We start from the raw sequence: 26,274 nt of genomic DNA, 5'->3' as shown, positions 1-26,274 counted from the left end.
TGCTAATATTGTGCTATACTAATAATATATAATGTATAATGTAATTTTATATGATATATTACATGTAATATCACTAATAATATAATATATTGTATGTACATATAATTTGTAAGCCGCCCTGAGTCCCCTTTGGGGTGAGGAAGGCGGGATATAAATGTTAATAAATAAATAGATTAAAACATCTCTCAGTAAAATCGTCACAAGACACAATCCAATCCTTCCTGACAGATGGCCATCCAAACTACCTCTGAATATGTGCCGTACTTAGGATCCCACATGTAATGTTTGTGTATATAAAACACACCCGAGGCTCTCCTGTCACAGGCTCCATCCGGAAAGTCAATAATGCTTTTATTAAAGAGAGTATAAGTTGCAGATTCTCTTCCCCTAAAACCTGTCCCTCCCATCGTCCCCCGACTAAAGCGTCTAAGAAAAACAAGGTCTGTTTCCGCCGCCGAACAAAGTGCTGTCTTCTCTTTACAAGGAACACAGAGGATGTTCAAGTATCTCGTACACATAAAAAAGTGGGATACACAGGGGTTTTACAACGGGCTACAAGGATTCTACATACATACAGAGCAACGGAAAGGCGGACAAGCTCAGGCCACAACCCCATCCGTTTGCTCCATCTTCGGAAAGGGTTCGGAGGGCTTCGGGTCGGTTGCTGCAAAGATACAAAAGGTATATTTTCTTTTGTCTGCACATTGCAAAGTTAACTCATTGTTGAAGGCTTTCATAGCCGGAATCACTGGGTTGCTGTGAGTTTTCCGGGCTGTCTAGCTATGTTCCGGAAGAATTCTTTCCTGACTTTTCACCTGTATCTATGGCAGAGGTTGTGAAATCTATTGGAAACTAGGTAAGTGGGGTTATATATCTGTGGAATGATATACAGAGAGGGAGAAAGAAGTCTGTTTGAACGTTGCAATTAATTGCCTTGATTAGTATTGAATAGTTGTGCAGCTTCAAAACCTGGCTGCTTCCTGCCTAGGGTAATCCTTTGTTGGGAGGAAATGATGATGATTTTTTATTGTGAAATCAAAAATCAGAAACGCCTCAAAGCACAGCAGACAAAAAATCAGTACAAGAAAACCGCACTACAAACTAGAGCTGACAGCTGGCACAACAAAACATTGCATGGAAAGTTCCTTGACAAAATTGAAGGAAAAGCTGATAAGGAGAAGACCTGGCTCTGGCTCACGAATGGGACCCTGAAGAAGGAGACAGAAGGGTCTGATCCTTGCAGCCCAGGAGCAAGCCATCAGGACAAAGGCAATCAAGGCCAAGATCGAAAAATCAGCTGATGACCCAAAATGCAGACTGTGCAAGGAAGCCAACGAAACCATTGATCATATCCTCAGCTGCTGTAAGAAAATCGCACAGACAGACTACAAACAGAGGCACAACTCTGTGGCCCAAATGATTCATTGGAACTTATGCCTCAAGTACCACCTCCCAGCAGCAAAGAACTGGTGGGATCACAAACGTGCAAAAGTATTGGAAAATGAGCATGCAAAGATACTGTGGGACTTCCGAATCCAGACTGACAAAGTTCTGGAACACAACACACCAGACATCACAGTTGTGGAAAGGAAAAAGGTTTGGATCATTGATGTTGCCATCCCAGGTGACAGTTGCATTGACGAAAAACAACAGGAAAAACTCAGCCACTCTCAGGACCTCAAGATTGAACTTCAAAGACTCTGGCAGAAACCAGTGCAGGTGGTCCCGGTGGTGATGGGCACACTGGGTGCCGTGCCAAAAGATCTCAGCCGGCATTTGGAAACAATAGACATTGACAAAATCACGATCTGCCCACTGCAAAAGGCCACCCTACTGGGATCTGCGTACATCATCCGAAAATACACCACACAGTCCTAGACACTTGGGAAGTGTGCAACTTGTGATTTTGTGATACGAAATCCAGCATATAGATCTCGTTTGCTATGTAATACTATGTCTTTGTGTCAATAATAATAATAATAATAATAATAATAATAATAATAATAACAACTTTATTTTTGTACCCCGCCTCCATCTCCCCGAAGGGACTCAGGCCGGTTGACATGAGGCCAAGCCCAGATAATTACAATAAAACAAAATACATACTTAATACACTTCATCAGAACATAAAAATACATCAAAATAAAACACAGTTATACACTATAACATCGTAGAAATAGAATAGTGACAATAGTATACGTAGTTAGTTATAATATAAAACTGCAACAGGAGTTAACAAAAACGAGCCGGGCCAAAGTGCGAGGAATGTATATTGCAAACTCAACAGATGCAGTAGATGAATAAAGTGCTACATTCAATAGGAAGCAAGAGTTCTTTCTTCCACCCTGGACACCACTCCACAGATATATATATAAAGCCCACCTGCCTAGTAGGAGACTACAGTGTCTGAAATCTATATCCTAAGCGGGCCTCATCCCCAAGGAAATAGCACTCTCACCTTTCTTGGGATGCGGCTCCACAAGGATGCAATCGTCCTCGTCGTCTTCCTCCGTGTCTGCCTGAAACCCATCCATCTCTGCGGTTTCGGCCTTTGGAAAAAAAGAAGAAATGCAAGAATTCAGTGTGGTCGAAAGGAGAGGAGACATGACAGCCACGTTTAAATATCTGAAGGGAGGACCTAAGGAAGAGGGAGCAGATTTCCTTTATTTATTTTTTATTTCTTAGTGACAATTCAAAGACATGGTTCTTCAGTCTAACAGCTGAGTCACCTGTGTGCCATTACACAAACAATTATAAATACCACTTCTTCAAATGATTGACTTCTAACAAAGTCATACTTTTGTTGACTAGTGGTTTTCAAAAGGTGGTCTCTGCATGTAACATGCTATGCATGTATATATATATATACACACACACACACATACACAGTAGAATCTCACTTATCCAACATAAACGGGCCGGCAGAATGTTGGATAAGCAAATATGTTGGATAATAAGGAGGCATTAAGAAAAAGCCAATTAAACATCAAATTAGGTTATGATTTTACAAATTAAGCACCAAAACATCATGTTGTACAACAAATTTGGCAGAAAAAGTAGTTCAATATGCAGTAATGCTATGTAGTAATTACTGTATTTATGAATTTAGCACCAAAATATCACGATATATTGAAAACATTGACTACAAAAATGCGTTAGATAATCCAGAAAGTTGGATAAGCGAGTGTTGGATAAGGGAGACTCTACTGTACCAATAAAATTACATTAATAGAGGCATCGGTAGGTGAAATGTTTTTGAATATTTACATAAAGCTCAAATTTAAAGATAAGACTGTCCAACTCTGATCAAATCATTATTCTCATCTTCTTCAATGTAAATGTACTTATGTATCCTTTTAATAACAATAAAGTAAAATAATACATGTAATAATAATAATAATAAATACAGGAAAATAATACATGTAATAATAATACAGTACAGTCTCACTTATCCAAGACTCGCTTATCCAAGGTTCTGGATTATCCAAGCCATTTTTGTAGTTAATGTTTTCAATATATCGTGATATTTTGGTGCTAAATTTATAAATACAGTAATTACAACATAACATTACTGTGTATTGAACTACTTTTTCTGTCAAATTTGTTGTGTAACATGATGTTTTGGTGCTTAATTTGAAAAATCATAACCTAATTTGATGTTTAATAAGCTTTTCCTTAATCCCTCCTTATTATCCAAGATATTCGCTTATCCGAGCTTCTGCCGGCCCATTTAGCTTGGATAAGTGAGACTCTACTGTAAATTTAACAATACCAATAATAATTAATAGAGAAAAATAATAAATATACCATATATACTTGAGTATAAGCCGACCTGAATATAAGCCCACCAGGACCCTCACCCGAGTATAAGCCAAAGAGGGTTTTTTTTTTCAGTCCTAAAAAAGGGCTGAAAAACTAGGCTTATACTCGTGTGTATACAGTAATTATATTAATTATAAATAAATAAATTTCCAATGGACGTCCCCAAATCTAGAGGTGGGAACATGAAGGCATCTCACCTGCCCAGCACCTGGCGTCTTCTTCATGAATTTTGTGATGGACATGCTTCCCATCGGTCTCCGTTTCACCGAGAGCGGAGTCGTCTGTGTCGTCGACGCTGACACCGCTGTGCCGCCAGGCGAATTCCCGCTCTCCTCCTTGTTCCCCGCCGGGACCTGCGTGACGTAGTCCCACTGGCAGGGGACGGGCAGGTCCTCCCGGCCGTAACTCCTCAGCACTTCCGGCTGGACGTACCAACACATCCGGCGCTCGGGCCGCTTCTCGTACACAGAGTTCTCCGAGATGATGCGCTTCAGCCTGGCTTTGGACGGGACGGGGATCGGTGCTGCCGCCACAAGGGTCTCTGGGCTGGAGGGGGCGGTGCTGCCGCCACTCGCCACGGATGCAGGGTTCTCAGTTCCCGGCAACAGGCCCCGGCGGCAGCACTCCTGGAATTCCTGGATGATGACTTTGCTCCCATGAACATTCCCGTGAAGCAGAGGCAGCAACTGTCCCAAGACTGCAGGGGAACAAACAAACAAAAAATGACATCTTCGGCCCATCCTCTGCTGTGAGATTTCCAGGCTGCATGGCCATGTTCCAGAAGCATTAATAATAATAATAATAATAATAATAATAATAATAATAATAACTGTGACAGCTGGCACAACAAAACATTGCATGGAAAGTTCCTTGACAAAATTGAAGGAAAAGCTGATAAGGAGAAGACCTGGCTCTGGCTCACGAATGGGACCCTGAAGAAGGAGACAGAAGGCCTGATCCTTGCAGCCCAGGAGCAAGACATCAGGACAAAGGCCATTCAGGCCAAAATCGAAAAATCAGCTGATGACCCAAAATGCAGACTGTGCAAAGAAACTGACGAAACCATTGATCATATCCTCATCTGCTGTAAGAAAATTGCACAGACAGACTACAAACAGAGGCACAACTATGTGGCCCAAATGATCCATTGGAACTTATGCCTCAAGTACCACCTCCCAGCAGGAAAGAACTGGTGGGATCACAAACCTGCAAAAGTATTGGAAAATGAGCATGCAAAGATACTGTGGGACTTCCGAATCCAGACTGACAAAGTTCTGGAACACAACACACCAGACATCACTGTTGTGGAGAAGAAAAAGGTTTGGATCATTGATGTTGCCATCCCAGGTGACAGTCGCATTGACGAAAAACAACACGAAAAACACAGCCGCTATCAGGACCTCAAGATTGAACTGCAAAGACTCTGGCAGAAACCAGTGCAGGTGGTCCCGGTGGTGATGGGCACACTGGGTGCCGTGCCAAAAGATCTCAGCCGGCATTTGGAAACAATAGACATTGACAAAATTACGATCTGCCAACTGCAAAAGGCCACCCGATTGGGATCTGCAGCATCATCCGAAAATACATCACACAGTCCTAGACACTTGGGAAGTGTTTGACTTGTGATTTTGTGATATAACAACAACTCTTTATTGATTAGTCAGTTTTGACCATATCAAAACATGTAAAACATACAAACGTACACCCTTACCCATACATACAGTAAAATCATATAAAACAGTAAAACCATGTAAAAACAAGGCATCCTGGCCTACTAGCCTACCAACCCACTCCTTGGTAGTTGTGCAAGTACAGAATAAAAAGATTAAAATTAAGATTAATTATTCCCTTAAGGTAAGGTTTAAGCGGGTACAAGGGTAAGTGAAACTAGTGGCTTGTCCATAGTAAAATTTTAAGGTTGGATTTTGTTATTGGCATTAATGTCACAGCTGTCCGCTTCCATCTTCTCGCGGATGGCCAGCACTTTTTGTGTTAAAAGGGTCAGTTTTAAAATAGAGTTTTTATCTGAACCCCGTAGAAGGATGTGCAGTTTCTCCTTATTCTCTAAATGAGTGTGGTTCTCAAGCAGAGGCTTTAAATAGAAAGATCGGATCCTGTTGTAATTGGGGCATTTTAAGAAAAAGTGTTCCGAGTCTTCCACTTCTGCATCTGCCTCGCGGCACTCACGGGTTCTCTTTGTAGAAGGGATATTCTGGCGTCTACTTAGCTTAGACTTAATGTCGAGTTGCTCAAATCTAGCCTGGGTAAAAGGTTTTCTAATATATAATGGGAGTGTAAAAAAGAGGTAGGTTTCCATGCCCACGTTGCATTTAAATTCAGCCAGGTATGGAGTGGCTCTAGCTTGTGCTATGATCATAAGGTCATTTTGTGCCGCAGTGTCAAGGGCTCTTTGGTAAACAATTGAGCACACTTTAGCCCCAGCATATTGCTGTGTCATACAATAAAATAATAATAAAAATAATATTTTATATTCTGTCGAAGGCTTTAATGGCCAGAATCACTGAGTGGTTGTGAGTTTTCCTGGCCATATGGCCATGTTCCAGAAGTAGCAATAATAATAATAATAATAATAATAATAATAATAATAATAATAATAATATATTTTATGTGCTCTCAAAGGCTTTAATGGCCAGCATCACTGAGTTGTGAGTTTTCCCGTCTATATGGCCATTTTCCAGAATAAATAATAATAATAATATGTTATGCACGCATTATTTGCTGATACATCACACAGGGCTAGACACTTGGGAAGTGTCCGGCGTGTGATCCAAAACAGCCAGCAGAGTGTCTGCTGTGTATTCGTCTTGTTGTGTTTCAAATAATAATAATAATAATAATAATAATAATAATAATAATAATATATTAAACGTGTTGTTGAAGGCTTTCATGGCCAGAATAACTTAATTGCTGTGAGTTTTCCCGGCTGTATGGCCATGTTCCAGAAGCAATAATAATAATAACAATAATGATATATTTAATGTATTGTCAAAGGCTTTCATGGCCAGAATCACTGAGTTGTTGCGAGTTTTCCCAGCTATATGTTCCAGAATAATAATAATATAATAATAATAGTAATAATAATAAATTTTATGTTCTGTCGAAGGCTTTAATGGCCAGAATCACTGAGTAGTTGTGAGTTTTCCCAGCTATATGGCCATGTTCCAGAAGCAATAATAATACAGTAGAGTCTCACTAATCCAAGCCTCACTTATCCAAGCCTCTGGATAATCCAAGCCATTTTTGTAGTCAATGTTTTCAAAATATCGTGATATTTTGGTGCTAAATTCGTAAATACAGTAATTACAACATAACATTACTGCGTATTGAACTACTTTTTCTGTCAAATTTGTTGTAAAACATGATGTTTTGGTGCTTAACTTGTAAAATCATAACCTAATTTGATGTTTAATAGGCTTTTCCTTAATCCCTCCTTATTATCCAAGATATTCGCTTATCCAAGCTTCTGCCGGCCCGTTTAGCTTGGATAAGTGAGACTCTACTGTAATAATAATAATAATAATAATAATAATAATAATAATAATAATAATAATAATAATGATGATAATGTTATGCATGCATTTTTTGCCGATACATCACACAGCCCTAGACACTTGGGAAGTGTCCGGCGTGTGATCCAAAACAACAGCCAGCAGAGTGTCTGCTGTGTATTCGTCTTGTTGTGTTTCAAATAAAATAATAATAACAACAACAACAAGAACAACAAGAACAACAACTTGGGAAGTGTCCGGCATGTGATCCAGTACAACAGCCAGCAGAGTGTCTGCTGTGGACTCATCTTGTTGTGTTTCAAATAAAATACAGTGGAGTCTCACTTATCCAAGCCTCGCTTATCCAAGCCTCTGGATAATCCAAGCCATTTTTGTAGTCAATGTTTTCAATATATCGTGATATTTTGGTGCTAAATTCGTAAATATAATAATTACAACATAACATTACTGCGTATTGAACTACTTTTTCTGTCAAATTTGTTGTATAACATGATGTTTTGGTGCTTAATTTGTAAAATCATAACTTAATTTGATGTTTAATAGGCTTTTCCTTAATCTCTCATTATGCTTGCATAATGGATATTCGCTTATCCAAGCTTCTGCCGACCCGTTTAGCTTGGATAAGTAAGACTCTACTGTAATAATAACAACAACAACAACTTGGGAAGTGTCCGGCATGTGATCCAGTACAACAGCCAGCAGAGTGTCTGCTGTGGACTCGTCTTGTTGTGTTTCAAATAATAATAATAATAATAATAATAATAATAATAATAATAATAAGTCAAAGGCTTTCATGGCCAGAATCACTGAGTTGCTGTGAATTTTCCCAACTATACGGGCATGTTCCAGAAGTTGTTCAGAGTCATTAGCTGTCTCTGATTGATTCCTGTCTGGAATTCTTCTGTAACTACCAGTATTAAAAAACTTCAAAATCAGAACAGTAAATAAGGAGCAGCATTCTGAAAACAGAAGAATTCTAGACAGGACTCAATCAGGGGCAGCTAACGACTCTGAACAAAGGATTCTTCCAGGCCAGGATATGAGGCTGGGAAGGCCATTTAATGCTAACAAAGGTGGTTAATTACAGCATTCACACTAGCCACACAAGAGTCCTTCCCCCCACCCTGATATATAAACCTTCCTTGCTTAGTTTCTCCAGACCTCACAACCTCTAAGGATGCCTGCCATAGATGTGGGTGAAACGTCAGGAGAAAATACTTCTGGAACATGGCCATACAGCCTGGAAAACATACAACAACCCTGTGATCCCGGCCATGAAAAGCTTTTGACAACACAGGAATAGATTTTCAAAAACAATTTGTGACGAAGTGTTATTGCGACGGCTGCTTACTCTGTTGGTTCTTTGTTTTCTTCTTGTTGTTCCTCTCCGTCTGCTCCTCGTCGGCGAGGCTCGAGTCCAGGACGGCCACCGCGAACTGATGGAGGAGCCTCGCGTCGGGGTTTGTGCCCTCGCCGCCGTCCTTGGCCCCTTCCCAGACACAGCCCACCTTCACCGGCTGCAGGACCCGGAAGCGCTTCCCCTTGGTGAGGAGCTCGTCCCACTCCTTGGCCTTCAGCTTCTGGCGGGCCTTGTGGTTCTCGGGGTCACATTCCTTGGAAGAGAAGAAGAGGGGTGAGGAAAAGGATCCCCTTGACATGAAAACAAACAAATCCTATCTACCAGTATTTTTTTTAAAAAAACTCTAGAATCAGGACAGTAAATAAAGAACAACACTCAGAAAACAGAGGAACAATCAGGGCCAGCTAACAACTCCCAACAGAGGGTTCCTCCAGACAGGAAGCAGCCAGGCTTTGAAGCTGAAAAGCTATTCAATGCTAATCAAGCTGGCCAACTGCAACATTCACACTTGCCGCCAATAGACAAAGAGTTCTTTCTCCTACCCACAGATACATAAACCCCACTTAATAATAATAATAATAATAATAATAATAATAATAATAATAAAAAGGCCACCCTGCTGGGATCTGCGCGCATCATCCGGAAATACATCACACAGTCCTAGACACTTGGGAAGTGTTCGACTTGTGATTTTGTGATATGAAATCCAGCATATCTATCTTGTTTGCTGTGTCATAATAAAATAAGAAAAAGAAAAATACATCACACAGTCCTAGACACTTGGGAAGTGTTCGACTTGTGATTTTATGTCAAATAAAATAGTAATAATAATAATAATAATAATTTTATTTTTACACCCCGCTTCCATCTCCACGAAGAGACTCGGGATGGCTTACATGGGCCCAGTTGAATACAGTTTCCAACAGACCTCACAACCTCTGAGGATGCCTGCCATAGATGTGGGCGAAACGAACGGAGAGAATGCTTCTGCAACATGACCAGACAGCCCGGAAAACTCACAGCAACCCAGTGATTCCAGCCATGAAAGCCTTCGACAACACATTATTATTATTATTAATATACAATGTGTAATTATATAATAGGTGTAATATAACACAATCATATAATGTGCAATATAATAATACAATGTGTAATACAACACAATCATATAATGTGTACCATAATGTGTAATTATGTAATAATAAAGTGTAATATAATATAATGTGTAATATAACACAATCATATAATGTGTAATTATGTAATAATAATATTAAGTGTAATATAATGTGTTTTTTTTTGTTTGTTTTTTTGTGTCAGGAGCAACCGGAGTTGCTTCTGGAGTGAGAGAATTGGCCGTCTGCAAGGACGTTGCCCAGGGGACGCCCGGATGTTTTGATGTTTTTACCATCCTTGTGGGAGGCTTCTCTCGTGTCCCCGCATGTAGCTGGAGCTGATAGAGGGAGCTCATCCACACTCTCCCCAGGTGGGATTCGAACCTGGCAGCTTTCAGGTCAGCAACCAAACCTTCAAGTCACTTAGTCCACTACGCCATCTGGGGGCTCCATATAATGTGTAATATAACACAATCATATAATGTGTAATATAATAATATAATGTGTAATTATAAAATATGATAATAATATAATAAATAATAATGTAATGGTGGGGTACAATACGTCTAAACTACATACACGGCTTGGGGAGTCATGTTTCGGGGCTAGTTTCAATATTATTTTTAATATAAAATTTATTATTTAATAATATTTTTATTTTTATTAATTGTTATTATTTTATTGTATGACACAGCAAACAAGATAAAGATGCTGGATTTTGTTTCAAAAAATCACAAGTCAAACACTTCCCAAGTGTCTAGGACTGTGTGATGTATTTTTGGATGATGCGTGCAGATCCCAGTAGGGTGGCCTTTTGCAGTTGGCAGATCGTATCATCATCATCATCATCATCATCATTATTATTATTATTATTATTATTATTATTATTATTATTATTATGTATTTTATAGTAAAGAGTTTTAATACAACCCAGATAATGGAGCAGTACCTGTATCTTTAATAAATACATTTTAATGTGTATATTCATAGATATTTTTCTATAAATGTGTTTTAATTATGCTGTAACCCACCTCGAGCCACGAGGCAAGGCAGGTAAGAAATAAAAATATTATTATCTTTATTATTATTACTTCAGTCACGCCTTCGTCCTCCGAGAGGTATCCGTGGGGCACGAAGAAGCCGTCGTCTTCATCCTCCTCCTCTCCGCCCTCATCATCATCGTCCTGAGGGATTCAAACACATACAGAATCTCTAAAGTTTCAAGAAACAACTTTTAAAAGATGCGGATTTGGGAAGGATTTGCTACATCTCGGAAGCCGGCTCTGACCTGTGGATTATCCTGCCTTGGCATTCTGGGTTATATAGGTGTGTGGTAGGGGATTGAGTCTACACTGCCATATAATCCAGTTCAAATCAAATAATCTGTATTTTATAGGCAGTGTGGAAGAGGCCCTGAGCTCCATTGTGGCTGAGTGGGTTGCTAGGAGACAAAGTGGGTGGGGTCTACCCTTCTAACTGGCAGGAAGGGGGAAAACGGCTTTTGCCTCGTTCTCTAATTTGGACTTTATTTTTCTAGGGTTTTTTTTGTTTGAAAGACATATTTTGGATGACTATGTCTTTTGGGGCCAAAATTGGTGTGATTTGGTTCAGTGGTTTTGTTGTTTACTCCATAGTAAAACACACATTACATTTTTATATATATAGATTTGGGATGCTCTTCCTCCGAAACGAGGAGGACAACGCGAGGCTCACCCCTTCGCTATGAGAGAGGGACTCCCCGGGCTCCTCCTCTTCCCACTCTTCGTCACTTTCCACTTCGTAGTCCAAGAGCTTCTGCAATGAAAGACAGACAAAGGAGAAATGCGGATGAGACACTTTGTTATAAGTTGTAAACTCAAGATAACAGATAAAGTGCTACAAATTCATTGGAGTTCAATTTGGGATGGGAAGGACCCTGTTAATCTTTATTTATTTACTATTACTATTATTGCTATTACTACTAGTAGTAGTATCATATTGTAATGAAGTGTGTTTTTTTAGATAACAGATGCCATGTTTAATTGTGTTTTAAAAGGGTTAACATTTCAGTTACTCTGCACTCATGAGTTGGTTGCCATGGAGAAGGGGGCGGAGCCAACAGTCATTTTGTGTGGAGAAATGCCGGTTTGAAAAAGGACGGTTAGTATGTGCCTGAGGAGGTGCACTTAAGACTGATCCTCAGTGAGGGGATCAGGGTGGCTCAAATGTTTGATTTTGAGTCAGTTTAAAATAAGTTTGGTGGCTTATTTTAAGATAATCTGTTTCTGGATAAGGAACAGATAGGCTGTGATTGTAATTCACAGGGTGACTGCAGGTTAAAAGCAGTAGAGGAATGAAGTGGTATTTTAAAGTTTGAAACACCTCAATATAGCATTGCAACTGTTAATCAAAGTGCCTCTAAGAAGAAAAGTTATTGTAACCATTAAGCTTGTGCCTGAATAAACCTGTTATTATTCCTTCAAACATCTCAGTATCTGTCATATATACACACATATTCATCAAGAATAAACAAGAAGAAGAAAGGAAAACAAGAGGCTACATATTCTTATAGTGGTGGCAAGAATTGATGATCTCCTTGACATCTGGTAGCGTGGCTGCATTATAAACATCTTTACCTCTGGTGGCAGCGTTTAAAATAAAAACATCTTGAATAAGTAAGTGGTGGCAGCAATAATATAAATATAATTAATTAATAGGAACTCCTCCACATCTCTGCAATTGGTGTCAGAGGTGGGATAAAAGGATTCCCCCCTGCCTGAGTTTTCCACACATATTATTATTACTACTGCTATTAATATAAGACAATTGTTGTAACATTATTATTGCTAGTATTACTACTACGAGTAGTATCATTATATAATATTTGCTTTTTATATCAAAGGTTTACATTGTTTTTTACATTTTTATTATGCTTAAGTTATTGTTATTACTATTGGCTTGTTGTATCTTGTATGATGTATGTTGGGATTAAATGTTTACCATGTGTAAACCGCTCGGAGTCCCCCATGGGAGATAGAACGGTTTATAAATAAAGTTTGTTGTTGTTCAAGCAAGCAAGCTTTTTTGCTTTTATTGTGCTATGCTAATGATATATATTGTATGCAAATACAACTTGTAAGCTGCTCTGAGTCCCCTTCAGGGTGAGAGAGGGCGGGGTATAAATGTAGTAAATAATAATAATAATAATAATAATAGTCAATTTTGACAATTGTTAATGACAGCAGTCGATTTGCACTGAGTTTAACAAAATATACAATTGATGAGTCCCTACAATAATTGTAATTGGTTTTAAATGTTTTAATACTTAATATTTATTTATATCTTATTTCTGGATATTATGCTTTATGTGATTTTGTTCAGTGGGCTTTGATTTGTATTGTATTATGTTGTGAGCTGATTTGGGTCCCGTTAGGAAGAAAACCTGGATATAAATATTTTTGTTGTTATTATTATTATTATTCTATAAATCATTTTATACATATTTTCTCTAATAGATCCCGCTATTGAAATTTGAAACCCTCTTTTCCATATATGCTCCCAATTCTCCAGGTTAATATTTTTCCCTGTATCTTTAGCCCATGAAATAGTAACAACAATAATAATAACTTTATTTTTGTTTCCTGCCTCCATCTCCCCGAAGGGACTCGGGGCGGCTAATACGGAGCCAAGCCCAAACAATTACAATAAAACAAAATAAAATACAGTAGAGTCTCACTTATCCAACACTCCCTTATCCAACCTTCTGGATTATCCAACACATTTTTGTAGTCAATGTTTTCAATATATCCGTGATATTTTGGTGCTAAAGTTGTAAATACAGTAATTACAGCATAACATGACTGCGTATTGAACTACTTTTTCTGTCAAATTTGTTGTACAACATGATGTTTTGGTGCTTAATTTGTAAAATCATAACCTAATTTGATGTTTAATAGGCTTTTCCTTAATCCCTCCTTATTATCCAACATATTCACTTATCCAACATTCTGCTGGCCCGGCCCATTTGTGTTGGATAACTGAGACTCTACTGTCAATACAAGATGCATGACATTGAATAAAATGCATATACAATAACAAAATAAAACAAAACATAATTAACAATAGCATAATAAAACAAAGTATAAAACAGTGCAAAATTTTAAACAAGGGCGAGGCTGAAAAATTGTAAAACCAGTGGGTGAGGTAGATAAATAAAATGCCATGTGTAGTGGGAAAGTCGAGTGGGATAAACACTTCCTGGTTCACTTTTCATGGATTCACTGTTTTGCAGTTTTTCAATAAACTCTAAAAGACTATTAGAAATCATAAAAAATTTACAGCCTAAGGAAGGGAGGAAGGAGAAGCCGAAGGAAGAGAAAAGGAGCCCAAGTGGCAATGGGAGGATGATTGGTTGATAAAGACTTAAAACAGTGTATAACTACTAAAATAATGTATAAATATTAAAATAAATATTGTGTCCCTACTTTGTGGATTTTCACTTATTGCGGGTGCTCCTGTAACCGAACCCCTGCAATAAGTATTCTTATTCTGTATTCTCAACCGAGGAAAACAACAGCTTGACACTTTGTTTTTGTTTTGTTTGGTTATCCTCTAACTTGCACTCTTAAATGTATTTATATAGTCTGGAAATTAAGTCCTTGTTCCCTGTCTCAAATAATAATAATAATAATAATAATAATAATAATAATAATAATGCTCTCCAACACCGATTTTCTTTCGGAGAGCCATTCTCTAATTCCGGAGGAATAAAGCATTTGTTGGAGAGGCGGTTTGTTGCTCCCGGCCCGCTTACCTCATCCTTCGACCACGGGTTCCGCGGGCGGATGGAGCGGGACTTCTTGTTCCAGGTGCCCCAATAGGCCGGCCGGTGGTTTTCGCAGAACTGCAGCAGCTTCATCCGGCCAAAGGTCTTCCGGTCGGGCACATCACCGGCTTGGCTGCTGCCCACCACGACGACCACGTCGCTGTCCAAAACAAAGAGAGCACCCTGCTGAGTTCCCTATGAACCAGCATGGACATTAAGATCCGTTGGGGAGGCCTTCCTCTCACTTCAGGGGGGCATTTTTAGTCCTAAAAAAAGGGCTCAAAAACTAGGCTTATACTCGAGTATATACAGTATGTAGTTATAGGACCAAAGCACATTTAGTATAATGCCAGGCATGCCAATGCCTTAAATCAAGAAATAGTTTCCTAAGATCTACAGAGATCGCAGGAACACCTCAGCAAGCAAGAGTCCAAAAGTGGCAGGCTAAAACCCAGAACCTCAATCAGTGGCTGATACCAATTATTAACTGTATTCTCAATTCGCTTCTGAAACGATGAATAAATACCTGCCGATGACGTCGGCAACCAGAGTGGGGCCCGACCTGCAAGGCTCCCGGCCCTTCAGTTCCTCCAAGAATGTAGTGCCGGCGTCCTGGGCTTGCAGGAGCCAATCAAAGTGGTCCAAGAGGTCCAGATCGATGGCTGCGCGGCAGAGAGGGGCAAGCACCATATTCTCTTTGATCTCAAAGGGGGCAAACTTCCCGCACCAGCCGGCCAAGGTCTGAAAACAAGAGCGGGAAAGAATGCCTTTAGAAGAAATGAATTGGCAACTGTTATGACTTGCTGCTTCCCAGCCCTATTTAAGCATTTAATATTAAAATCGAGAGAAATCACCTTTGGCACAGGCTGTGTCTTTGGCTTCTGGAAGAACCTGGTGATTCCGGCCTTCTCCGCTTTGATACGCTAGAATCGACACAAAGTGTGAATGAAAACCTCACATATAAATATTACATTATGATTATTATTAATTATATATTTATGCCCCACTTCTTTCTTTCTATCTATCTATCTATCCATCTACTTACCTCAAGGTGTGAATGAAAACCTAACACATATAAATATGTAATTATTATTAATAATATATTTAGACCCCATTTCTATCTATCTATCTATCTATCTATCTATCTATCTATCTATCTATCTAAAAGTGTGAATGAAAACCTAACACATATAAATATGAAATTATTATTAACAATATATTTAGGCTCCACTTCTTTCTTTCTATCTATCTATCTATCTATCTATCTATCTATCTATCTATCTATCTATCTATCTATCTCAAGGTGTGAATGAAAACCTAACACATATAAATATGAAATTATTATTAATAATATATTTAGGCCCCACTTCTATCTAGCTATCTATCTATCTCAAAGTGTGAATGAAAACCTAACACATATAAATATTAAATTATTAATTATAATAATATATTTATGCCCCACTTTTTCCCTGCCAAAGGAGACTCAACACAGCTCACCTTAAAAACCCAAAACAACATGCAAATTAAAACCTAGTACATATACACGTTAAAATATTATTGAAAATACATACCTTTTCCTCTTCCTTCAACCTTTTCTCCTCTTCCTTCAACCGCTTCTCCTCTTCCTTCTTCCTTTTCTCTTCCAATTTTGCCCTTTGGAAAGATAAGAAGCCCACTTTCAGGATACGCCCAGAGAAGAAATAATAATAATAATAATAATAATAATAATAATAATAATAATAATAATAGGAAGTGTTCGACTTAATATTGTGATACGAAATCCAGCATATATATCTCGTTTGCTATGTCATACTATGTCTTTGTGTCAATAATAATAATAATAGTAATAATAAAAGCTAGTAACAGTGAAGTGCGGAAAGCCAAGTTTGAATCCCACGGAATCCGCTTTGAGCAAGAAATTTCTAGTGGATGGAGTTTTTGCCATTAGGTTTTAATTCTTTTTACTGATTATGTATTATTTATTTATGTTTCTGTGGTATAATGTCCTAATTGCTAGATGGTTTTAACTTGGGGTATGTTTCTGTTATATTGGAAACTGCCCCGAGTCCCTCGAAGAGATAGGGCAGTATATAAATAATGTTTTATTACTATTATTGACACAAAGACATACTATGACACAGCAAATGAGATCTATATGCTGGATTTCGTATCACAGAATCACAAGTCGAACACTCCCAAGTGTTTAGGACTGTGTGATGTATTATTATTATTATTATTGATACAAAGACAGTATGACACAGCAAACGAGATGTATATCTTGGATAATAAGGAGAGATTAAGGAAAAGCCTATTAAACATCAAATTAGGTTATGATTTTACAAATTAAGCACCAAAACATCATGTTATACAACAAATTTGACAGAAAAAGTAGTTCAATATGCAGTAATGTTATGTTGTAATTACTGCATTTACGAATTTAGCACCAAAATATCATGATATATTGAAAACATTGACTACAAAAATGGCTTGGATAATCCAGAAACTTGGATAAGCGAGTCTTGGATAAGTGAGACTGTACTGTACTATTATTATTATTGACACAAAGACATAGTATGACACAGCAAACAAGATCTATATGCTGCATTTTGTTCCACAAAATCACAAGTTCTCCATAGAGAATTGAGGTGGCTTAGAATCCTCCTCTCTTACTCAAGTGCCTCCTGCTTCTCCTTCCGCTTCTCCTCTTTGACCCGCAGCTTCTCCGCCTTCTCCTTCTCGTCCTTCTCCTTCTTCTCCTTCCTCTCCTTCTCCTTCAGCTCCTTCTCCTCCTCCTTCTTCCGCCTGGCCTCCTCCCGGGCGCGTTCCTTGGCCGCCTTGGCCTCCTCTTTCAGCCTCCCTTTCTCCGCTCGTTCCTGATCCTGGCCGGCGAAAGCAAAAAAACACCCCCCACAAAAGGTCACATAAGACATTGGAGACACAGCAACATGGATGGGAAGCTTCACATCAACACGAAGCAAGACTGTAGCGACGAAGACAAGGAACGAGGGCCTTAGTATTGCTTCTATAGTGGGAATTTTGATTTCATTCCCTCCTTGTATCTCTTCCGAAGCGCTAGAAGATTTACTCTAGTTCTTATTTTCACTGGATGTCCTATTTTCGGAGAAACACGGTAGAAACCAAGCCATGGAAACCCACTGGGTGATCTTGAGCAAGTCACACACTCTCAGTCCCAGAAAACCCAATGAAACAGGAAATAACACGTTCAAACCAGGAACAGATTTCCTTATTCAGAGGCTGATGGCCATCTGTCAGGAGTGATTTGATGATGTGCTATGATTTCTGTTCCTGGTTGATAAATGTCATTTCCTAATTGGTTCTGTCATAAAAACACCAAGGGACATTGTCCTATAAAAAATAGCACATTATGGTTTGTTGAGTCTCTCTCCACCTATTTAACAAAGTTTCAGCCACAAAAACAAAGATTCTGAAATAGAACAACTGGGTGATCTTGAGCAAGTCACACACTCTCAGTCCCAGAAATGGAACAGAAAATAACACTTTCAAACCAGGAACAGATTTCCTTATTCAGAGGCTGATAGCCATCTGTCAGGAGTGATTTGATGGTGTGCTATGATTTCTGTTCCTGGTTGATAAATGTCATTTCCTAATTGGTTCTGTCATAAAAACAGCAAGGGACATCATCCTATAAAAATACAGTAGAGTCTCACTTATCCAACATAAACGGGCCGGCAGAATGTTGGATAAGCAAATATGTTGGATAATAAGTAGGGATTAAGAAAAAGCCTATTAAACATCAAATTAGGTTATGATTTTACAAATTAAGCACCAAAAACATCATGGTTAACAACAAATTTGACAGAAAAAGGAGTTTCAATACACAGTAATACTACATACAGTAGAGTCTCACTTATCCAACACTCGCTTATCCAACATTCTGGATTATCCAACGCATTTTTGTAGTCAGTGTTTTCAATACATCGTGATATTTTAGTGCTAAATTCGTAAATACAGCAATTACAACATAACATTACTGCGTATTAAACTACTTTTTCTGTCAAATTTGTTGTATAACATGATGTTTTGGTGCTGAATTTGTAAAATCATAACCTAATTTGATGTTTAATAGGCTTTTCCTTAATCCCTCCTTATTATCCAAGATATTCGCTTATCCAAGCTTCTGCCGGCCTGTTTATGTTGGATAAGTGAGACTCTACTGTAGTACTTACTGTATTTATGAATTTAGTACCAAAACATCAAAATGTATTGAAGACATTGACTACAAAAACATTGACACTAAAAGGCAGACTATGTTGGATAATCCAGAATGTTGGATAAGCGAATGTTGGATAAGTGAGACTCTACTGTAGCACATTATGGTTTGTTGAGTCTCTCTCCACCAATTTAACAAAGTTTCAGCCACAGAAACAAAGTTTCTGAAATAGAACAACGACTTTCAAAGTAAAGACATGGCATTATATGGCATTCAATGTTTGCCTTATATGTGTACAATGTGATCTGCCCTGAGTCCCCTTCGGGGTGAGAAGGGCGGAATATAAATACTGTATATAAAATAAATAAAATAATAAAGACAACCCAATGAAACAGGAAATAACACTTTCAGACCGAAAGGTCACAGGTTCAAATCCGGAAAGAGGAATGAGCGCCCATTGTTAGCTCCAGCTCCTGCCAACCTAGCAGTTAGAAAACATGCAAATGTGAGTAGACCAATAGGCTCCGGCGGAAAGATAACAGCACTCCATGCAGTCATGCCGGCCACATGACCTTGGAGGTGTCTACGTACAACGCTGGATCTACAGCTTAGAAATGGAGATGAGCACCAACCCCCAGAATCAGACATGATTGGACTTAACGTCAGGGGGAAACCTTTACCTTTACCTAAATATAAAATCTCCCCCAATTCTAGTGTTTAATATTTCTAGCACCCATATAAACAGTAGGGCCAACACTTCCTGTTTAGTACAGAACAGTCAGTTTTAATTGATAGTAATGAAAGGCAATTCCCAATACGCTTACCTTCTGCAGCTTCAGTTTCTCCTTCTCCTCGGCACTTTGGTGGGTCTTCTGGGATACCTGGAGTTGGGAAGATAAACATTATTAATTAATGCTCCTTTTAGGTGAAAAGAAATAAGGAGGAAACGGTCAGAAGAATGTAAAGAGGATACAACAACTTTATAATAATAATAATCCCAGGTGACAGTCGCACTGACGAAAAACAACAGGAAAAACTCAGCCGCTATCAGGACCTCAAGACTGAACTTCAAAGACTCTGGCAGAAACCAGTACAGGTGGTCCTGGTGGTGATGGGCACACTGGGTGCCATGCCGAAAGATCTCAGCCAGCAATTGGAAACAATATGCATTGACAAAATTACGATCTACCAACTGCAAAAGGCCACCCTGCTGGGATCTGCACGCATCATCCGAAAATACATCACACAGTCCTAGACACTTGGGAAGTGTTCGACTTGTGATTTTGTGATATGAAATCCGGCATATCTATCTTGTTTGCTGTGTCATAATAAAATAATAATAATAATAATAATAATACTTTATTTTTCTATCCTGCCACCATCTCCCCAAAGAGACTCGGGGCGACTAACATGGGGCCAAGCCCAAAACAGAGACAAAACATAACAAGTTAAAACAAATATCAACTAAAAACAGTGTCAACACAACAATCAAATGAAATAAATAATTAAATAATTCAATTACAATTAAACACAGAATGCAGTATACTGTGTCATTGGGATCCCAAACACTTTTGATACTTATTTTGTTTTATTCTTTCTGAATTATTATTATTATTACTATAGTAGAGTCTCACTTATCCAACATTCGCTTATCCAACGTTCTGGATTATCCACTGCAGTCTGCCTTTTAGTAGTCAATGTTTTTGTAGTCAATGTTTTCAATATATCGTGATATTTTGGTGCTAAATTCATAAATACAGTAATTACTACATAGCATTACTGCATATTGAACTACTTTTTCTGTCAAATTTGTTGTATAACATGATGTTTTGGTGCTTAATTTGTAAAATAATAACATAATTTCACGTTTAATAGGCTTTTCCTTAATCCCGCCTTATTATCTAACATATTTGCTTATCCAACGTTCTGCCAGCCCATTTATGTTGGATAAACGAAATTCTACTGTAAAAGGATTGCACTTTGCTCCTGATACACATCTCTTAAAGGCTGCTGCCTCTCTTGAAAGGAGACTCAAAGTGGCTTAGAATAAAACCTACACATTGAAATAGAATATTTGCAGAATTAAAAATAGTTATAGAGTCTCACTTATCCAAGCTAAACAGGCCGGCAGAACCTTGGATAAGCGAATATCTTGGATAATAAGGAGGGATTAAGGAAAAGCCTATTAAACATCAAATTAGGTTATGATTTTACAAATTAAGCACCAAAACATCATGTTATACCACAAATTTGACAGAAAATGTAGTTCAATATGTAGTAATGTTATGTTGTAACATATGCTGTATTAGGGACTTTTACATCCTGCCCTTCTCACCCCGAAGGGGACTCAGGGCGGCTCACAAGTCTTATGTACAAACAATATATTATATTATTCATATAGCACAATATAAGCATTGTATATTACTATATTGTACTATAAAACTAAAGGCCGGGGGGGGGGGGGGGGGTAAAGGCAGCGGAGCCTACCTTTCTGACTGGCAGTTAGGGGGAGAAAGTATCTTCCTTCTCATTCTCTGTAATTTGCACTATTTTTTCTAGGTTTTTTTGATTGAAAGACACAGATTGGATGACTATGTCTTTTGTGGCCAAATTTGCTGTGATTGGGTTCAGTGGTTTTGTTGTTTACTCCATAGTAAAACGCAACATTACATTTTTATATATATAGATTATTATTGCACAAACCTAATTTTGGCAAGGTAATTTAGCAAAAAAACCCGATCTTTAGAGTAAATATAATATTTGGAATGATCCCTGATACCGACCTTCCGAGCTGGTGTCGACGCCGCTAAGGGGCTCACATGCGTGTCCTTCCGTGTGGAGAGAGATTCCGGGGAACTGGCGAGCGACAGGGAGCTGAGTGAAGAGCTTGTCCCCGCCGTGTCCTCTTCGGGAATAGACTCCATCGTTTCTGAAGCCAAACTCCTTTCCAAAGGCAACGCTCGGGGCGACCTTGCCATGATGTCCTCCAGAACAACCACAGGCAATTTCCTTTCAAAGATGATATTGCTGAGCTTGCTTTGCTTGGCGCTGTGGGTCCCAATTTTGGACTCATCCTTCTCTGCCGGCGCAGGGGAGGTTTCCATCTGAATATCCTCGGTGGCACCGCAAGGAGGCCGTGGCGTTCCGGCCTGATTTCCTACCTTCTCTGGAGCTTCCTTTGCTCCGTGGCCTGATGCGACGTGTTCTGTGTTACCCGTCAGTCTGTGGCACGAATTTCCCACCAAGTCAATGACAAGCAAGGGCTCACTTGCCCTGTTTTTGGGACCTTTCTGCACAAAGACATCGAGCGGACCCTTGCCGTTAACAAGTTTCGAAACAAACTGGGGTTCGCTTTCTGCCTCGCCGCCATTCTCCACGTTGTCTGATGACAAACTGGCACAAAGTGTGTTTTGATCTAGGACATTTGGAGAGTTCCTGGCTTTTTTGGCTCCCGAGTTTCCATCCAGTTTCTCCTTTGGCACCGGATTCAGGCGTTTAAAAGGCAGTCGGGCTGCAAGAATTCAGATTAAAAGCAGCTGGTTGGTAAGTGACAATTTTAGGTAATATAATAATAATAATAACAACAACAATATATTTTTATATATTTTTAAGTATTATATCTCTGGTTTTAAATATGTTATTGTATTTTTAATGTTGATATACTGTGTTTTATATGTAGTGTGGCAACATGTGTGCTATTTGTAAGCCACCCCGAGTACCTATGCGAGATGGTGGCAGGGTATACTGTATATACTCGAGTATAAGCCTAGTTTTTTCAGCCCTTTTTTTAAGACTGAAAAAGCCCCCCTCGGCTTATACAGGTGAGGGTCCTGGTTGGCTTAATTTTGGGTCAGCTTATACTCGAGAATATATGGTACATTTATTATTTTTCTCTATTATTATTGGTATTATTACATTTATTATTTTTCTCTATTATTGTTGCTACTATTACATTTATTTTTCTCTATTATTGTTGCTACTATTTCATTTATTGTACTCTATTTTTATTATTGTTATTAATACATTTATTATTTCACTCTGATCTTATTATTATTATTGTATTTATTATTTTCCTCTATTTATAATTACTTGTATTATCTTCCTGTATTTATTATTATTACATGTATTATTTTACTCTATTATTATTAAAAGGATACATAAGCACATTTACATTGAAGAAGATGACAATAATTATTTGATCAGAGTTGGACAGTCTTATCTTAAATTTGAACTTTATGTAAATATTCAAAAACATTTAACCTACTGATGTCCCAATTAATGTAATTTTATTGGTATCTATTTTTATTTCTGAAATTTCCCACCCTCGGCTTATACTGGAGTCAATGTTTTCCCAGTTTTTTTTGTGGTAAAATTAGGTGCCTCGGCTTATATTCGGGTCGGCTTACACTCGAGTATATACAATAAATAAATTATTATTATTATTATTCATTCTACACCACCAATCAGGATGGGAACAGAAGGAAAGAGAGATAACAAATAGATACATTCCAACCTACATTCAGGAGTCGGGGGAAAGAATTCCCTCATCCTATTCTAAAGCTAACTAACTGTTCCTCATTGAGGACTACAGACTTGGGCTGTGTGGGGTTGAATTCGAACAGATACATCAAAGCTTACTAAATAAAACCATCTGGAAAAGATATAGGCTATCTAATAACAAGGAAGCACTAGATAAGTTTAGAAGCTTATTGAACTTTCCTTTTTTTGTGGTGCAGGAATCCATCTATTCTTTCAATGTTATTTCTGACTCTAGAACCAACATTTCTATTAAAATACATATCGACTTGGTTCAGTGAAGTAGACTGTATTAATATAGACTGTTAACAATTCCAAGGCTAGAGGACCCTATTCCCAGTCTCATTGAATGTTGACTTTTTAATTGAATTTAACATGGAATTGAAAACTAAAACCTGTTTTGAATGAAGAAAATTACCTTGGATCAGTTTTCGGCCTGGAGTGGCGGATTTGTCTCGACACTCCATCGCTGCCAACAAATGACAAAGATCCATTAGAAAACAAGACTTTAGAAGGCAAGATGGGTAATAAATTATGTATTATTATTATGCCTGCCATAGGTGTGGGTGAAACGTCAGGAGAGAATACTTCTGGAACATGGCCATACAGCCCGGAAAACACACAACAACCATCTTATTATCTCCCTCACAAACATATCAAGCACACATCTCACACAAGGCATCTGCATACACTCAAGTCACTTTAATAACAATATATAATAATAATAAATAGCAATAAAATAATAATACATTCCATTCATTATCCTCCTTATTACCTCCTTCACAGACACATCAGCCAATTATTATTATTATTATTATTATTATTATTATTATTATTATTATTATTAATCCCTTGAGGAGATAAGGCAGTATATAAAGTTTTATTATTATTATTATTATTATTATTATATTATATTATTATCACTATTAGTCCCTTGAGGAGATAGGGCGGTATATAAATAAAGTTTTATATTATTATTATTTGTCCCTTGAGGAGATAGGGCACTATATAAAAAAAGTTTTATATTATTATTATTATTATTTGTCCCTTGAGGAGATAGGGTGGTATATAAAAAAAGTTTTATATTATTGTTATTATTATTAGTCCCTTGAGGAGATAGGGCGGTCTATAAATAAAGTTATTATTACTATAATTATTATTAGTCACTTGGGGAGATAATAATATATTAGTTATTACCCACCTCATTCTCTCCCTCACAAACACATCAGGCACACATCCCACACAAGGCTGTTCCCTCACCTCTTTCCATGCACATAACTCACATTAATAATAGTAATAATAATTGAACTAATAATAATAATAACAATAATAATATATTATTTATTACCCACCTCATTCTCTCCCTCACAAAGACATCAGGCTCACATCCCACACAAGGCTTTTCCCTCACCTCTTTCCATACACACAACTCACATTAATAATAGCAATAATAATAAATCTTAAAAGATAATAATAGTATTTATATTATTATTATTATTAGTCCCTTGTGGAGATAGGGTGGTTTATAAATAGTTATTATTATTATTATTATTATTATTAATACATGATTCATTACCCACCTCATTATCTCCCTCAAAAATACGTCAGGCTCACATCCCACACAAGGCTTTTCCCTCACCTCTTTCCATACACACAACTCACATTAATAATAGTAATAATAATAAATAGAGTCTCACTTATCCAAGCTAAACAGGCCAGTAGAAGCTTGGATAAGCGAATATGTTGAATAATAAGGAGAGATTAAGGAAAAGCCTATTAAACATCAAATTAGGTTATTATTTTACAAATTAAGCACCAAAACATCATGTTTAACAACAAATTTGACAGAAAAAGTAGTTCAATAGGCAGTAATGCTACGTAGTAATTGCTGTATTTATGAATTTAGCACCAAAATATCACGATATATTGAAAATGGCTTGGATAATCCAGAAGCTTGGATAAGCAAGACTCTACTGTAGTAAAAAATAATAATCGTACAAATAATAATATTATTGTTTTTATAATTAGTCCCTTGGGGAGATAGGGTGGTATATAAATAAAGTTTTTTTAATTATATAATAATAATAATAATAATAACAATAATAATAATAATAGGTGTCTGACTGATGTGTTTCTTGAGGGAGATAGCGAGGTGGGTAATAAATAATAATAATAAGAAGAAGAAGAATCATAGAATCTTAGAATCATAGAATAGTAGAGTTGGAAGAGACCTCATGGGCCATCTAGTCCAACCCCCCGCCAAGAAGCAGGAAATCGCATTCAAAGCACCCCCGACAGTTGGCCATCCAGCCTTTGCTTAAAAGCCTCCAAAGAAGGAGCCTCCACCACAGCCCGTGGGAGAGAGTTCCACTGTCGAACAGCCCTCACACGAAGGCCTTTCTGAGGTAATCATACTAATTATTATTATTATTATTATTATTATTTATAACCCAGCTCGTTATCTCCCTCAAGAAACACCTCAGTCAGACCCGCATCCCACACAAGGCTTCTTTCTCCTCACACACGGCCAGGCCTTGCCTTTCTTTCCGCTCTTCTTTCCCCTCAGCTTACCTCAGAAAGGCCTTCGTGGCCGGCTTCTCCCCTCAAAAGGCGGGAGGAAGAAGCCCGGGCCCTTCCTGCCCTCCGCTCCCGGCATAGGAAGCCTTTCTCCCTTCCTTCTTTCGTCTTCTGCCCTTTTTTTTTTGTCCCTTCCCGCTCGCCGTCCAAACCGGGCTCCCTCGCTTGTATTTGGCGGGAGTTCGAGCCACCGTCGCGCTCCGGCGCTCTGATTGGGCGGGACGCCCGGGGCACGTGACCCGCTCCGGAAGGCTCCTTTTCGCCCGCCCGCGCCTTGCTCTTCTCGCGAGAACGATTTTAGAGATTTTAGAAATCAGGGTTGCGATGCTTCCCTCCTGACG

At 38.2% G+C, this 26,274-nt stretch overlaps 1 protein-coding gene across 1 annotated transcript; it reads right to left on the bottom strand.

The window, feature by feature from the left end:
* Nucleotides 1-318: 318 nt before the first annotated feature.
* Nucleotides 319-26,190, bottom strand: chaf1a (chromatin assembly factor 1 subunit A). The gene is made up of 15 exons (XM_062959781.1): nucleotides 25,928-26,190; nucleotides 23,775-23,825; nucleotides 21,604-22,331; nucleotides 19,645-19,701; nucleotides 17,299-17,507; nucleotides 16,200-16,281; nucleotides 15,483-15,551; nucleotides 15,155-15,369; nucleotides 14,617-14,788; nucleotides 11,538-11,618; nucleotides 10,916-11,008; nucleotides 8,704-8,965; nucleotides 4,020-4,519; nucleotides 2,459-2,549; nucleotides 319-664 (listed from the first exon to the last, which is right to left on the bottom strand). The coding sequence occupies exons 2-15, from the start codon at nucleotides 23,821-23,823 to the stop codon at nucleotides 600-602; spliced, it is 2,673 nt and encodes an 890-aa protein (XP_062815851.1). The 5' UTR covers nucleotides 23,824-23,825; nucleotides 25,928-26,190; the 3' UTR covers nucleotides 319-599.
* Nucleotides 26,191-26,274: the final 84 nt, after the last annotated feature.

This window comes from Anolis carolinensis, unplaced genomic scaffold (genome assembly GCF_035594765.1).
Source record: "Anolis carolinensis isolate JA03-04 unplaced genomic scaffold, rAnoCar3.1.pri scaffold_7, whole genome shotgun sequence".
Taxonomy (NCBI): Eukaryota; Metazoa; Chordata; class Lepidosauria; order Squamata; family Dactyloidae; genus Anolis; species Anolis carolinensis.
This window is presented reverse-complemented; position numbering and strand designations above follow the sequence as displayed.

What these genes read in the sequence shown, in the direction of transcription:
- chaf1a (XM_062959781.1), bottom strand. Translation starts at nt 23,823, where the DNA reads ATGGAGTGTCGAGACAAATCCGCCACTCCAGGCCGAAAACTGATCCAA. An exon ending in AGGCCGAAAACTGATCCAAG is followed by an intron (nt 22,332 to 23,774) that starts GTAATTTTCTTC and finishes GAATTCTTGCAG; the next exon opens with CCCGACTGCCTTTTAAACGC. An exon ending in CGTCGACACCAGCTCGGAAG is followed by an intron (nt 19,702 to 21,603) that starts GTCGGTATCAGG and finishes TCCCAACTCCAG; the next exon opens with GTATCCCAGAAGACCCACCA.